This window comes from Kogia breviceps, chromosome 11 (assembly GCF_026419965.1).
Source record: "Kogia breviceps isolate mKogBre1 chromosome 11, mKogBre1 haplotype 1, whole genome shotgun sequence".
Taxonomy (NCBI): Eukaryota; Metazoa; Chordata; class Mammalia; order Artiodactyla; family Physeteridae; genus Kogia; species Kogia breviceps.
Genome location: NC_081320.1, coordinates 74,077,521 through 74,094,975, shown reverse-complemented (window position 1 = coordinate 74,094,975; position 17,455 = coordinate 74,077,521). Strand labels below are relative to the sequence as shown.

Sequence of the window (17,455 nt, the reverse complement as noted above, 5' to 3'; positions counted from 1 at the left end):
TGGCGCAGTGGATAAGACTCCACGCTCCCAATGCAGGGGCCCCGGGTTAGAGCCCTGGACAGGGAACTAGATACCACACACATGCCGCAACTGAGAGTTCACACGCCACAACTAAGGAGCCTGCGTGCCAAAACTAAGGAGCCCACCTACCGCAACTAAGACCCCATGCAATCAAATAAATAAATAAATAAATAAATAAATGAATAAAATGCAGCAGAGCTTGAAAACATAGTTAACTTCTGGGCCTCAGTTCTTCATCTAGAAACTGAATTATGATTTTTATGAATATAAAAACATATAAAATATTGAAGCTTATATAGTTGGATAAAACTGTTTGATAGTTACTTTTTTCATTTTAAAAAATCGTAACATTGTATTAACAGATAAAACAAAGTATATCTTCTTGGAATTATAGACACATCCTTTCCTGTCATTTCAGCCAACAAACCAACATTCATTTGGACAGACCCAATGCCATGTGGATAATTTCAGACAGAATGGAGTTAGGAACTGACTTCCTCTTCTCCTCTTACTGACTGTAGGACAAACTGCCCAGTGGCCTAGAGTATTTTGAATATGCCTGTGAACAAATATGCTGTGAATGTAGGAATAACCTTGATGGAACCCATAAGTCCACCAGAGTTGTGGTCTGCATTTCCAGGCCAGAGGCCAGAAATTTACTTGTTATCATTTACTTTTGTTTATATTGTACTATGTTTATTTTCAGAGTCCTATCTAGAATTTCTAAAATGTTTCATTTTCCTACTTATAAACTCAAAATACTGGAGCTTTTAAAATTCAAAATAAATAGACTTTAATATACTAAATTGGTTTACCATACCCACCTTTAATTTAAGTGTTATTTATCAACATTTAATTGTTGAAATTTTACAGCGAACATTATTTAGTATTAGACACATTTTGCAGGGTCAAGTATATGAAATTCTTAACACTTTTATTCCCTACTAATTCAAAAGCACTTATAGAGTTCCTGCTTACGTGCAGGGTAATACACTTGCTGCCTTGGGGCAAATCAAAATGAGAGAGCCTGTCCCTGCTTTCCAGAAATTTATAAGGAGGGCAACACCCATGCAGGAATAACTGAGCTCCAAAGCAAACTGGTAGGTACAATACTGAAGAACTAAATAACTGAAGTATTAGGGAGAAGTTTCATTCTGAGTGGGAGATGGTAGCAGCACTGAATTTGGGCTTTGAACATAACTTTGATAGGCAGTTATGAGGAGGGAGTTACAGTATTATGACCCAGCACTTCCACTCTTAAGTTATACCCAAGAGAAATGAAAACATGTCCAGATAAAACTCATACCCCAATATTCATTGCAACATTATTCATACTAGCCAGAAAGTAGAAACCCAAATGTCCATCAGCTGATGAACAGGTGAATTAAATGTGATATATCCATATAATTGAGTATCATTTGGCAATAAAAGGGAAAGGAATTTCCATCCATGCTATACCACAGATGAAAACATACTAAGTGAAAAAGACCACATACTGTATGATTCCATTTAAACAAAATGTCCAGAATAGGCAAGTCTACGGAGATAGAAAGTAGATTAGTGGTTGCCTAGAGCTGGAGGAAGATGAGGAAGAATGGCTGCTAATGGGTACAGGGTTTCTTTTGGGGGTGACAAAAATGTTTTAAAATTGATTGTGGTGATGGTTGTACAACTCTGAATATACTAAACACCATTGAACTGTATACTTTAAATGGGGTGAATTTTATGGTATGTGAATTATGTCTCATTAAAGCTGTTATTTAAAAAAAGATTGAAGGGAATTTCAGGTAGAAACCGTAGCTGAGAGCCACTGAGCACAAAAGCCTATTGAGGTGACCCTGAGCAGACCTGTGTGGCTGGGGCCTATTCAGGTAATGCTGAACGTAGGATGCAGAACAGGAGCCCCCAGAGGAGCGCAGCCCTGCCAACACTTTGACTTGAGCCCAGTGAAACCCGTTTCAGACTTCAGGCCTCCTGAAATGTAAGAGAATAAATCTGTGTCATTTTTAGTCATCAATTTTGTGGTCATTGGTTACAGCAGCCCTAGGAAACCAATACAGGTCTCAATCAAACTGACCCCTCAAGAGCCACACATATTTGAGAGATATTTGATTTGCCTCAGAGTTTTACCCATTACACGGTTTTTAGTCAGAGTGCAAGCCAACAGTGGGGCCTCTGTACATCTATCAACTGTAGTCCCTGCATCTGTGACCATCCTGAAGACATGTCGTGACTGGGATAGCTCACGGTCACAGATGTAGAATCACAGACATTAGGGAGTGGATTGACATTTAGATAAAAAGAGTAAATATCTAAATGGAGGTGTCTGCTGTGCTTTTGTTTCTGAGCCCTCTCTATGTAATCTCTCCCTGGGCAATCCCTTGGATTCAAAGTTAAGCATCAGGGCTTACTTCCAGATAACACACACATCTCTTCTGTGTATGATTCCAGTTCATCCTTTCAAGTTCCTCTCCTGCATTTCCTCGAGTCTGCTCTACACCCTCCCCTGAATATATGGCAGTACCTCAAACTTGGCATCTCCAAATGAGATCTAGTGTTTTACCTCCTAAATGTGCTCCCCCTCACCATGTTGACATGTGAAAAGCGGCCCCACTATTGGCTTAAATTCTAACTAAAAACTGTGATAGATAAGTGTGAGACAAAATATCTCTGAAATATGCATGGCTCTTTGACGGGGTTAATTTGATTGAGATTTGTACCTTCTTTAATGGCATCATACTCTTGGCACTCACCATCCAACCAACCTAGATGTAATCTCTGATGTTACATTTCCCTAAATCCTCACATCCAATTAGTTGCCAGCTCCTCTTGGTTCTGTCCCCTCCCATTGTTCAGGCCCTCTTAGCCTCTCAGACTTCTGACCTTTCAAATATAGTCTTTCCCTGCTCCAACCCAGTCTAAACACTTTCAAAGTATAGGCTGGATCACACTCCTGCCTAAAAAAAAACCTCTTTGTCACCTTTGGACGTTGCTGGGATGCCAGTTCATTCTAAAAATTAATAAATATTTATCCCATCTGTCCCATTCAACTTCAGGGAAAGTTCTTCATAGAAGAATCACAGATGATAAATGCGAGAGGTTTGATAGAATCCGAAAATCGCTATTTTGCAACCCCTAATGAAATAATGGATCCAGGCAAAATTCATCAATGGCTTCTAACACCATTAGGTGAAAGATTGACAAGGAAGATTGATAGTAGTAGATGACACCACCACAAACCACCAACCAAACTTAAAATCACCGAAAGCAGAACAACCAGACATCATGCTCCTCCTGGAGTGAAGCAAAAGAAGGTATATAGTATCATCTAGAAAGTATTCTCAGAAAAATATTTCAGAACAGAATCAAATAAAGTTTCTAGATCTAACTAGACACCATGGGGATACCATCAGCCAAATCCTAAGTGAAGGAAATTCTGTAGGATATATGACCTATTCCTGCCTCAAATAAATGGCAAGAGAAAAGAAATTTAAAACGAGGTGAATGTTATAGAGTAAAAGAGACATACCAACTAAATGAAATGTTGGATCCTGATTTAAACAATCAACAGAAAGACATTTTTGAGATAGGAAAACTCAATACAGGCTGATTATTACATGATAGTTAAGAAAATCTTATTAATTTTGTTGAGTGACAATATCGTGGTTTGGTTAAAATTAAAAAGATCTAATCTGTTAGAAATACATCTTTAAGTATTTACAAGTGAAATACAATGCCTGAAATTTAAAATCCTCCAGCAAAAGACATTTTTTAAAAGGAAGGGGTAAATGAAACAGGAAAGAATATTGATAGCTGTTGAAGCTGGGTAATGAGTAGAGTTTCATTATTCTAGTCTCTGTTTTTGTGTATGTTTTAACATAAAAACTTATTAAAAATATGAATAATATTGAAATTATTCCATATTCATAATGAAAAAGTTATTTAGCATGCCAAGAACCTCAAGTTATGCTGAACACTCAAGTGGAAAATACATGCTATGAGTTTCTCTCAGGTAGGTACATTGGATGATGAAGTCTGGGAAAAGCTTGCTTTTAGACTTCTAAACGTTTCATACATAGATGTGCATGTACATATATATGTGTGTACACACGTGTATGTACACGCAAGTCTGACTTCATAGACACGCAACCTGTGTGGTTGCATAAAGCCCCATGTTAATTTTTGAACAAGGGCCTCACATTTTCATTTTGCATTGGGTCCCACAAATTATATAGCTGGCCATACACACAAACACACACACTTATATATGTATATGTGTATTTATAGTAAATATACCTAACACAAATAACATACATGCTCTGAGTATGTTACATATATATGTACTTATGTTAAATATGTGCACATTTAATAAAAAATATATGTGTGGTTAGTAATAAAAATTTCCTAGTTCTGTTTCTAGTGAAGCAGCTAGGTCACAATAGCTCTTCAAAATCTCTGCATGTATGTATGTTTTAATTAGCAAATAAGGTCCCTGGCCTTTGCCTCTCTCCTCCTTTGATAAGAGGGTACTTTTTTAAAAAAAAATTTATTTAATTTTGGCCACTTTGGGTCTTTGTTGCTGTGTGCAGGCTTTCTCTAGTTGCAGTGAGTGGGGGTTACTCTTCATCGCGGTGCGCGGGCTTCTCATTGTGGTGGCTTCTCTTGTTGAGGAGCATGGGCTCTAGGCACGTGGGCTTCAGTAGTTGTGGCACGCGGGCTCAGTAGTTGTGGCTCACAGGCTCTAGAGCACAGGCTCAATAGTTGTGGTGCACGGGCTTGCTTGCTCCACAGCATGTGGGATCTTCCCAGACCAGGGCTTGAACCCGTGTCCCCTGCATTGGCAGGTGGATTCTTAACCACTGCACCACCAGGGAAGCCTGACGATACTTTTTATTTACTGTAGTTTTGAGGCTGAGAAAATATATACTCAAATAAATAAAAGCATCAAGGAATGCTTTATTTACTTCATAGTAGTAGAAATATTAAAGTGAGAGAAGGATATATAAAAGTATTCAATCAATTGTATACTTGAAACGAATATAATATTGCAAATCAATTAAACTTAAATTTAAAAAATGAATGAAGGTAAAAATAAGGCCACATTCACACTAATTTGCCACATTCATTGGTTTTTCTTTTGAGTTTAGCCTTATTCATCAAATCCAGATAATATTAGTTTCTTAAAAAAGATTTCTCTCCACCCAGAAAAATTTCAGAACTACAGAAAAGCTCCAAGAATAATACAAGAAACACTTCTATACTGTCCACCTAGATTTATCAATTTTTCAATTGTTAACATTTTGCCACATTTCCTCTCTCTCTTTATATATATATATATATATATATATATATATATATATATATATATACACACACATTGATTTTTGCTGAACATTTGGAATTTGCATATGTCATGCCACTTCACCCCTAAGTATTTCTGCATGCATTGCCTAGGAATAAGACATTTTCCGGCATGACCATAATATCATTATCACACCTAAGAAAATTATCAATTATTCTATAACATCATTTAATATGCAGTCTATATTCAAATGTTCTCAAATACCCGAAAAATATCTTTTATAGCTATTTTCTGGGTTTTTCTTTTTTTTTTTTTTATATCCAGTATACAATCAAGATTCAAGCATTGCATTTGGTCATTGCATTTGGTCATTATATGTCTCTAGTCTCTTTGTATTTAGAAGAATTCCCCTACTTTTTTTTTTCATGATACTGACTTTTTGAGAAATCCAAGATAATTACCTTATCAAATGACTTCTTTCAGGATTTGTCTAATCATTTCCTCATGATTAAATTCCAGTTAAACACTTTGGGCAAGAAAACTAAATAGGTGATAGTGTATAATTCTTACATCACATCAGGAGGGTCATGATTGTAGGTTCTTCCACTTTCGGTAATGCTAAATTTAATTATTATTGTGGTGACAAGATCTTTCCATTTTAAAGATACATTTTCCCCTTTGTAATATCATCTGTGGGACTATATTTAAATCCTTTTGAGGCTCCTGTTTCCCAATGCCTTTTCAACCAATAATTTTAGTATCCATTGATGAAACTTGTCTTAATCAAATACTACATGGGAGTTGAAGACCATATTAAATGCTTTTAGTAACACTTTTTAGAAATTGCTATAAGCCTTCACAAAAATATTATCTATTACTATGATTTTTCTGCTACACCTAAATTTGGCTCATTTTAAAAATTGTAAAATTATACGACAATTCTAGAATGGTAGTTGTATGCTATAAAGCTTAAAGTAACCCTCAGGTTCTTCCAAGATACAGCTCATATTATTTTCCGGCATTCCCTACAGCAATTTAGGGAAACAAACTAGTACCCAATGTTCCTCAAATCTATCTTTTCCAGAACGTATGCCATGCCCCTTGCCCATACTGCCCAAATGTTCTCCTCTCTCTTCATCTAAATCCTTCACATACTTGGAAGTCTCACTGAAGTGTCACTTCTAAGCCCTGTGCCATGATTCCTCAGGGCAGAGTGATCTCACCCCTCCAGACCGCCTGTTTTCTATGCTCAGCTGCTGTCTTACCGTATAGTTATCATCTCTTTTAAGTGTCGGTTATAATAGGTACAAAATGTATGTAAGAGAAATAGAATCATTATGCAGTAAACACTAGTGAACTCAACAGCCAGTGTAAGAAAAGTTAACTGTTACCTCGGAAGTCCGTTTCTCCAATCACGTCACTCCCATCCCTCCTCAAAGACAATCACTATCAGAATCTAATAATAGTTCTCAATCCTCTCCTTCCCTTTATTGTTTTACCACATTTGTTTGAATACCTAAGCACACATTTCACTTAGCATGTTCTTGAACTTTATACAATATTTTCTGCAATCTGCTTTGTTTGCTTAATATTATGTTCCTGAGAGATGTGGCATGTTAGTGCATTTAGCTGTAATTCCTTCATTTTCACTATAGAACACTATATAGTATTCCAGTGTTTGAATACAATTTATGTATCCATTCTTCTTCTGGTGCACATTAGCGTTGTTTCCTGTTCCTTTGACTATAATAAATAGCATTTCTATGAACATTCCTGTGCACATGTATGTAGCAATGGAATTGATGGCTTTTCAGGAATGGCAATATACATTTAACTTTGCTAGATGATACCAAATTGCTTTCCAAAGTGATTATACTTATCTTTTCATGGTTACCATATTTCTCCAGCTGGATTGTTAGCTATTTTGGACAGAGATAAATCCTGGCCTAGAAACAGCGGGCGTTTAATAAATAGTCATTCATTAATTGATTAACTAATTGGTATTAAAAAGAAAATTTGAGGGATTTTTCTCCCATCTTCATAATATGGAGATGAGCGAGGGGAAGGCAAATATAAGAATGTTTTTGAAGTAAGAAAAAATGCAAACCTTCACTTTGTTATCAAGCAGAAACTAACACACCATTGTAAAGCAATTATACTCCAATAAAGATGTTAAAACAACAAAAAAGAAAAACTGCAAACCATTCTGCAAATGTGGCAAAAAATTAAGGGAGAAAGGAAAATAGAAGATAAATACCGTTAATATTCCCAAGCAGACTTTAGACAGTTATAGGAAAATGGAGTATCAGAAGAAGGATACTTTTTAAGTATCTAACATGTATTTCGTTTCTTTCTCTCTATAATATTATTCCACTCCTTCAAAGTCTTCAGTATTTCCAATGCATTAGGTCGTTTCTTGCGATCATCTGAGAGTAATTTCTGTAGAAGATTTTTCTGTAATGATAGTAAGAGTCAATACTAGGAAATAAAACATTGCAATAAATAAAATTCCAATTATTTTTAAGTGCTTACTTCTCTGTTGTCAAATACATCTAAGAAGATGCCATTCCTTAGATCTTCAAAAACCTAAAAATTAAACATATATATTCATTAGGAAATTATTCCCTTTGGAGAAAAAACAAACTTAGGAAGCACTAAAGCCGGGGATACCCTAAATCTGGGATATTTCTAGATCTTTGGAAACATCTCTTTAGCCAAGAAGCAAGCAGGAATCCTCTCCTCCACCCACCCCATGTTATAACCATCCTGAACATTACAGCATGTTGAAGCATGAAGAGCATCATATGAATTATCTCCCTTCATCCTTTTTGGAACCCTATGCAATAGGTATTTTCATTATCCCTGTTTTACAGAGAAGAAGGCTGTTGAATCCAGGTGAGTCGCTTTTACTGAGACTCAGACTAGGATATCCAGTTGCCTGCAGGCTTCAGTGGCTCCCTGCTGCCTCCACAAGAAAGTCCATATTCTTGCCTTAATTTAGCCCCAATATATCTTTCCAGTACCATCAACCACTACTTCCTTGACTTATATACTCCAATAAAAATGACACCGGCCAGCTATTCCTAAACACACTTTTCACATTCCTGTCTCCACATGGCCTTCTTTCCAATTTGGACTATTAGAAGTCAACCAGTCCTTCAGAGCTCAATTTAAAAGTCTCCATGAAACCTAAATCCCTACAGCTGGCAAGACCTCCCTCCTCGCTGTTTCCATTAGACTTCATGCCTTCTCCTAAAACATTTACAGCATTGTCTTATGTTACCTTTCCTCCTAGAATATAAGCTCCTTGAGAACGAGGCTTATTTATTTTCATAACCCTTGGAGCATGTAGCACAGGGTCTATGCAAAGCAGGCAATCAAAACAATTTTACAGAGTGACTCAATTAGGAAGAAACAGCTACAGTTTTATGAGATGTACACACCTTCCAAAGAAGACCAAAGTTTTTGGTCTTTAACAAAAAGTACTGGTTGCCCAAACATGAAAGGGATAAAAATTCATATTTCATTTGCAGTCAGGACTAATATGCTCCAGCCCATCCTCACGTGAAGGCAATAACTGTCTGCAGCAGCACTTTGCACATGACAGCCAATAATATTTGTTGCTTAATTCTTTCTGTAAGATTATTTACCTTCAGTGTTTCTGAAACAGTGGAACATATGTGAAGAAGTTCTGCAAGAATTAGCCCCAAAGCAAAGATGTCCACTTCATTTCCATAGTCTTCCACAGACAAAATCTGAAGAAACCGAAGTATATTTACATTTGTGACTCATCTGTTATAAACATGCATGCCTTCTAAAGCCAAAAAAGTTATCTGACCAAAATGTATCACACAACAATGTTTATTAGCAAGATATGTGGAGTCTGACTGCCCAGGTTCAAATCTCTGTCACTAAATAGTTGAATCACCATCAATGTGGGAATAATCTCAACCATAAAATGGAGATAACAATAGTTTTAACCTCATAGTTTAACTGCAGGGTTAGATGAGACGAGCAGGTGAAGCAGTTAAAATGCTGCCCAGCAAATCAGCTGTATGCAAATGTTCATAGCAGATTTATTCATAATATTCCACAACTGGAAGCAATCCAAATGTCCATCAACAGAAGAATGGATGAACAAATTGTGGTGTATATATATATATATATATATATATATATATATATATATATATATATATATTTATTTATTTATTTTGCGGTACGTGGGCCTCTCACTGTTGTGGTCTCTCCCGTTGCAGAGCACAGGCTCGGACATGCAGGCCCAGCGGCCATGGCTCACGGGCCCAGCCACTGAGCAGCACGTAGAATCCTCCTGGACCGGGGCACGAACCCGTGTCCCCTGCATTGGCAGGCGGACTCCCAACCACTGCGTCACCAGAGAAGACCAAATTGTGGTATATTCATACAACAGAATAGTATTCAGCCACGAAGAAGAATAATCTGCTGATATGAGCAACAACTAGAGGTTCTCCAAGAGACATTACTTTGAGTGAAATAATCAAATACAAAAGAGTACATACTATATGATTCCATTCTTATGAAGCTCAAGAACAGGGAAAACTAATCTATGGTGATAGAAATCAGAGCACTGGTTGCCTCTGGGCAGTGGAGAGGAGTGACTGACTGGAAAGGGGTCTAAGGGAATACTCTAGGGTGAGGAAAATGTTCTACATTTTCATAGGCTTGTAGGTGTCCCAGGTCTATGCCTTTGTCAAAACTAAAAAAAAAAAATGTACATTTAAGATCTGTGCATTTTTATTATTCCTCAATAAAATGTGACAATATAGGATGCAGGAGCTATATAAGAGAGTGGGAGTTAAAAGGGAGCTGTTAGTCCCCTACTGTCTTCTACCTTCACACTTTGCAAAAAACTTATGTTTTTATGCTGAATGGTCCCTATAGGAAGAGCTATGTTCCTTCTTCATTCTAGAATCTCAAACCATCAGATGGCTCAGAGTATTTTTTTCTCACATGACAAAATAGTAGGGGTATTTTGAAAGATATATTACCTTTCAGTAAAAAATCATCTTTAAAGGGCATTTATAAAAAAAAAAAAAAAAAGATAGGACAAACAACCCCAAAAGATGAAAATAGACAGTAAGCAATCAACCAAAAGAACAAACAAAACAAAACAAAAAAATCCACCTACTAGAGTAATGAGTCTACATATAAGCCAAACATTCACGAATTGATAGCTGTACAACCATATTCATAGCAGCAATACAGCGATACTCAAAGTAGCTAAAAGGTAGAAGCAACCCTAATATCCATCGATGAGACAGATTAACATAATGTGATATATCCATACAATGGAATATCATTCAGCCTTAAAAAGGAAGGAAATTCTGACAGTTGCTACAACATAGATGAATCTTGAGGATACTATGCCAAGTGAAATAAGTTAGTAACAAAAGGACCAACACTGTGTGATTCCACTTATAAGAAGTCCTTAGGGTATCCAAATTCATAGAGAAAGTAGAATGGTGGTTTCCAGGGGCTGGGGAAGAGGGGAATGGAGAGCTATTCAATGGGTCCAGAGTTTCAGTTGGCAAGATGAAAAGTTCTGTGGATGGATGGTGGTAATGGTAGCACAACAGTGTGAATGTACTTAATGCCACTGAACTGTACATTTAAAACTGGTAAAGATGGTAAATTTTATGTTATGTGTATTTTACCACAATTAAAAATAAATATATTTTTAAAATCAACAGCCCCACTAACAACCAATAAGATACAAGGAATCCCATTTTAATAGCAAAACAGGATACATAGCCAGGGAAAACCTTTAAAAATATGAGCAATCTTTATAAAGAAAAAATAAATTTTCGGGCTTCCCTGGTGGCGCAGTGGTTGAGAGTCCGCCTGCCGATGCAGGGGACGCGGGTTCGTGCCCCGGTAAGGGAGGATCCCGCGTGCCGCGGAGCGGCTGGGCCCGTGAGCCATGGCCGCTGAGCCTGCGCGTCCGGAGCCTGTGCTCCGCAACGAGAGAGGCCACAACAGTGAGAGGCCTGCGTACCGCAAAAAGAAATAAAATAAAATAAAATAAATTTTCATTGAATATTTTCACTGAAGAATATAAAAGTGGCCTTGAGGTAGAATGTATTATTGCTCCCAATTGTGCACTGGCCTCCCAGAGAGAGCATGACACTTCCCCCACCATGTGTCTGTCTTGAGCTGGCCAATTTGCTCTGGGCAATGACTTTTAGTGACGTATGCTACCGAGGAGCAGAATCTTAAAAGCCATCACAAGGTTCTGACACTGCTTTCTGCAGTAAGGACAGCAATACCCAGATAGGGTTCTTCCTTCAGCCTGGGTTCTAGAATGAAGGAGACACGTGAGGCAAAACTGGGCCAAGATTGCAGCAATCACACCACGTGAGCAAGAATAAACCTTTGGGCTTCCTGGTGGCGCAGTGGTTGAGAGTCCGCCTGCCCATGCAGGCGACACGGGTTCGTGCCCCGGTCCAGGAGGATCCCACATGCCGCGGAGCGGCTGGGCCTGTGAGCCATGGTCGCTGAGCCTGCGCGTCCGGAGCCTGTGCTCCGCAAAGGGAGACGCCACAGCAGTGAGAGGCCCGCATACCGAAAAAAAAAAAAAAAAAAAGAAAGAAACCTTTTGTGTGGTGTATGCCACTAGGAAATCAGTGTCATTTGTTACTATAGTATAGCGAGAAATATACCAATTTCTTGGAGACTTCTTGGAGAAGAAGTCTCAAATATATAAAGATATCAATTCCCCTCAATTGAATCCTTAAATATAATGCAATTGCTATAAAAACATCAACACCAGTTGTGGAACATGACAAACTGATTCTACAGTTTATTTGGAATAGTAAATGTTAACACTAAGAACATTTTTTTCTTCCAGTTTCATTGAGATGTAATTGACCTACAGTACTGTATAAGCTTAAGGTAGAACATTTTTTAATTGAAGAATAATGTCCTGATATCTATCAGGACATTATATAATGCTATAATAATTTTATAATGCTAAAATATAAAACAGTTTATAATGCTATAATAATTAAACAGGATGATATTCAAGAGGAAAAACATTAAATAAATCAACTGGACAGAATAGAGTCCAGAAACAGATCCATAAGTGTGTGGGAATTTCATATATGATAAAATAGCATATTTATATTGTGTTAAATATATATATAAAATGTACCATTTTAACCATTTCCATTTGTACAGTTTAGTGGCATTAAGTGCCTTCACAATGTTGCGTAATCATCACCACTATCTATCTCCAGAAATTTTTTCATCATCCCAAACAGAAAATGTACCCATTAAACAACAACTTCCCAGTCCTCTCTCCCCTCAGCCCCTGGTAACCTCTGTTCTACTTTTTGTCTCTACAAATTTTCCTTAAAAGAATATTTTAGATCATTAACTATTTGATACATGGTGATGGGGCAGATTCATACCCACATGGAGAAAATCAAGTTATACTCCTTCATATATATATACAGAAATTAATTCAGCTAAAGTATCAATAAAAACACAAAATATTTTTATAATCTTGTGGTAGGAAGGACCTCCAAAATAAAAATGATTAACCCAGAAGCCATAAAGAAAGTATTGAGGGACTTCCCTGGTGGCAAGGATTCTTAACAGTGGTTAAGAATCCGCCTGCCAATGCAGGGGACACAGGTTTGATCCCTGGTCCAGGAAGATCCCACATGACGCGGAGCAACTAAGCCCGTGCGCCACAACTACTGAGCCCGTGTGCCACAACTACTGAGCCCGTGTGTCACAACTACTGAATTCCACGCGCCTGGAGCCCATGCTCCACAACAAGAGAAGCCACCATAATGAGAAGCCCATGCACCGCAACAAAGAGTAGCCCCCGCTCACTGCAACTAGAGAAAGCCCGCGCGCAGCAACGAAGACCCAACGCAGCCAAAAAATAAAAAAAGAGCAAGCTACACCTCATTCATCTCAGTAACCAAAACTGCAGTCTGATAATTCCACTGTCTGACTGAGAGTGTGAGGGAGGAGGCAGCATTCTCGTACACATTAGTAGAACATACTAGAGTCACTTTTTTTGAATGACAGTTTCACAGCATGTATCAATTTTTTTTTGAATTTTTGTATTTTATCTATTACTTATACAGCAGGTTCTTATTAGTTATCTATTTTATACACATCAGTATATACACATCAATCCCAATCTCCCAGTTCATCCCACCCCCCGCCACTTCCCCCCTTGGTGTCCATACATTTGTTCTCTATATCGGTGTCTTTATTTCTGCCCTGCAAACCAGTTCATCTGTACCATTTTTCCAGGTTCCACATATATGCATTAATAGTGTGCCATCAACTTTGAACTGCATCTGTCATTCTACTCAACAATTTCACTTCAAAGAATCTGTCATTGATTATCATCGAAATATTTGTTTTTAGACTCAAAGATAAGGAGGAAGACACATGTCTATAAATGTAAAAAATTGGGAACATGGCTTCCCTGGTGGCGCAGTGGTTGAGAGTCCGCCTGCCGATGCAGGGGACAGGGGTTCGTGCCCCGGTCCGGGAGGATCCCACGTGCCGCGGAGCGGCTGGGCCCGTGAGCCGTGGCCGCTGAGCCTGCGCTCCACACGAGAGAGGCCACAACAGTGAGAGGCCCGCATACCGCAAAAAAAAAAAAAAAAAAAGTTGGAAACAACCTAAATAAATGCCCATCAATAAGGCAATAGTTAAATGACTGCCGGTATATCTATACTTTGGCATACAATACACTTGTTAAAAATAATGTGTCAAATCTATTTGTACAGCTATGGAAAGATTATGATACACTGTTGAGTAAAAAAAAATTAAGTCACAAAATAACATTATAGTATCTTGTAAAATGTATTTATGTATGTTTTTATGTAAAAAGTTTGTAAATATATATTTGTATCTGTATATTTTTTATAACTCAAAGAAAATGATCTAAAAGGATAAACCACAAACTCTAGTGAGAAGAGTAGAAAGGAAGGGTAAGGAGAGTTTTCCATTTTTATTCTATTTACTTCTGTACTGTTTTAATTTTATGAGAGGAGCCTATTATTTTTATAGTTAAAAAAGTGAAAGAGATAAAAATATATATCAACAGAAAGGAAGGGAACCTCACCTGTTCTGGGCTCATGTATCGCATAGTTCCCCGTTTACTTGTCCGTGCTTCATTATTTTTCAGGTATGTTACAAGTCCAAAGTCTCCAATCTTTATTTGGTTCATACCTACTAAAAATATATTACTTGGCTACAGAAAAAAAAATTTTAACTTGTAAGTACCAATTTGACAGACTTTTATCACACATCCAAATCACATTTAGTAATAGCTATTTTTATATTTACTTATAAGGCATTTACTCTTACATAGGTAAGCCCCAAACAGGAAATTTATTATTATTAGTCTTTAAAATGCTGAGGAAGTAAGGACTTTTTGGCTGAGAGCAGAGAAGGCTTGGGGCATAGCTGCCTTCAAATATCTGAAGATAAGTGGAAGGTGGATTCACTCTGCCTGGTCCCAGGGGACAGATCCAGGACTAGAGGATAAAAACAACCACAAGATTTGCCTTAATATATCCTGATATACTAATCGTGTGGTCCAAGGCATGGGAGTTAGAGAGCTCCCCATCCTACGAAGTATTCAAGACAGGGGCTGGACGCCCACTTGGTGGAAACGTTGCAAATATGAGTCTAGGATTTGATGGGGATTGAAGTAGACCCCCTTAAGATCCTTTCTAATTTTGAGATTCTCAGAATGAGTCCATTCCCAATAATGCTGCAGAATATTATATGTAGAATTTCCCCTGGGGGCTTCCTTTATGTCTATTTCTCCAGGCCTCTGACAACTTCTTTACAAACACAGCCCATCTTTTTTTTTTTTAAATATCTTTGAATTGATACAGCCACTATGAAGAACAGTATGCAGGTTCCCCCTCTATCTTTGAAGGCATATCAAATTAACTGGAAGCTGATGACTAGCACTGAAATGTTTTTTTTTTCCATGTAATTCTTTAAGCAGATTTAAAAAAAAAAAAAAAGGAATGGAAGAACCGAATGACAATTCCACAACTTTGTAGAAGGTATTGACCAATATTCTAAAGACCATGAAAACATGAAGGTGGTTGATGAGGAAATTAATACTTTGCCATTCTTGAGAAAGCTACTTTCAATGCAATGTTGGGCTATCCGGATACACACACAGACTCAAGGAGACAACACTTAGGAGAGGGCCTAGTAAAGAAACTGAAAGAGAAGAGACCATAAGCCCAAGCAGGTTGAAAGAGCAGCTTCCAAGAACCAGCCTGAAAAGGCCCATGCAAAAATCAGCAGTTAGATTAGAACAATTAATGGTTAGATTGGAACCTACTGCCAGTAACACGGACGGAAACCTGCAGATGTGTGGGGATGGAGAGAGAAAATGTGCCTCTACTGTATTCAAGTTACAGTGTAGGAAGGTGTTGGGTGTGCAAGTACAACTGCTGATCCCACACAGGGCTACAGCCTGACTCTGAGAAATAGGAGGTTGCATTTACAAAACTGTCTAAATATATAAGCTGGATGGGACTGTCTAGTAAAAATATTAGATTGCTTGTTTATAGTTCATTAAAAAGAAAAAAGACCATGATGCCACATTTTGTCTAATCAGTTATGGTATGACTACGCAAAATGTTGGATGGTAGAACATAAAAAAGGGTGCGGAAAAAAAAGAAGGGTGCCAACTGGGAATTCCCTGGTGGTTCAGTGGTTAGGACTCTGAGCCTCCACTGCAGGGGGCCCAGTTTAGATCCCTCGTTGGGGAACCAAGATCCCACAGGCCGCAAGGTGTGGCAAAAAAAAAAAAAAAAAAAAAAAAAAGGAGCAAACTTTATCCAGGAGGTACAGGAATAAGGGCTGAGGCTGACCGAGGGGCCTGGGCCTATTGGGGGACTGAACTCCTCAGGCCGTAAGCCCTCACTCCAGAAACCTCTGTGTCCATCACCAGCATTTTTGGTCTGGTTCTTAAGGTAAATGCTGGTCGACTTTATAGAATAGGGGCTTTACTGAGTAAAGACCGTTCTCTGGCAAAGCCACCAGTAGCAGGAATTTTGCAAAGCATCACAAAATAAGGTGCGCGCCGTTGTTCATATCTTCTCTCAGATATGAGAAAACAGTAAGTGTAGCAGTGAAGCTAGGAAGTTGAAGAAGATGAAAGAAGCCTCAGTAGTATTAAAGTTTGACCTTTGAGCACCTGCCGACATAGAGCAAACATTCTCTGCAGACACAAGAAAAGATCACTCCCCCACACGGAGCATAAGCTGTGCGGAATACAGGAGGGAACTGGCAGACCAGGTGGTGGGAAAAGGCAGCACGGATCAGAATTTCACTAACTCATCCTGACAAGGGTCTGGGAGGTAACACCCAAACTGCTGAGTAGAGGAAATGACTGTGTAAGTAGATAATTTATTTGCAAATGATCGTATAAATAGATAATTGTGCTTAATTTCTTATTTAACTCTGTGATTTATTTCGAAGTGGAGGTACAGCCATTCTAAATGTATCCTTTTGAACAGAGTCATTATATCATTCCAACTTCAAAGAACACCTTCAGATACTGTTAAAAAAAAGATACTAGGGGGCTTCCCTGGTGGCGCAGTGGTTGAGAATCTGCCTGCTAATGCAGGGGACACGGGTTCGAGCCCTGGTCTGGGAGGATCCCTACATGCCGCGGAGCAACTAGGCCCGTGTGCCACAATTACTGAGCCTGCGCGTCTGGAGCCTGTGCTCTGCAACAAGAGAGGCCGCGATAGTGAAAGGCCCGTGCACCACAATAAAGAGTGGCCCCTGCTTACCACAACTAGAGAAAGCCCTCACACAGAAACGAAAACCCAACACAGCAAAAAATAATTAATTAAACTCCTACCCCTAACATCAAAAAAAAAAAAAAGATACTGGAACCAGGTGGACTCCTACATGAAGGCATCAGACATCCAGCCCCTGGGCAGACCAAGGATGTAATACCTCTTAAGGGCCATCTTTTTCTACCTAGGCCAAACAAACAACTATGTACATGGTTGCTTATTTTTCTCAAGGAACTTTTTGCTTTGTTTCTCATTCCTGGCTGTTTTAGACAGGTGGGGT

The 17,455-nt window shown here is 38.4% G+C and overlaps 1 protein-coding gene across 10 annotated transcripts in view; it reads right to left on the bottom strand.

Annotated features, from left to right (window-relative positions):
* Nucleotides 1-17,455, bottom strand: part of EIF2AK2 (eukaryotic translation initiation factor 2 alpha kinase 2) — a 43,767-nt gene that overhangs the window by 2,568 nt on the left and 23,744 nt on the right. For 4 of the 10 annotated variants that reach the window (XM_067007800.1, XM_059079299.2, XM_059079298.2 and 1 more), the window contains exons 13-16: nt 14,460-14,588; nt 8,974-9,078; nt 7,856-7,909; nt 4,959-7,777 (exon numbers count right to left, since the gene is read on the bottom strand). In XM_067007800.1, coding sequence (XP_066863901.1) covers nt 7,655-7,777; nt 7,856-7,909; nt 8,974-9,078; nt 14,460-14,588 — 411 coding nt within the window. In that variant the 3' untranslated portion in view covers nt 4,959-7,654. Of the gene's footprint in view, nt 1-827; nt 1,996-4,958; nt 7,778-7,855; nt 7,910-8,973; nt 9,079-14,459; nt 14,589-17,455 lie in introns of those variants that run through there. The other 6 variants (XR_010835582.1, XR_010835584.1, XM_067007798.1 and 3 more) reach the window with 4 other exon arrangements.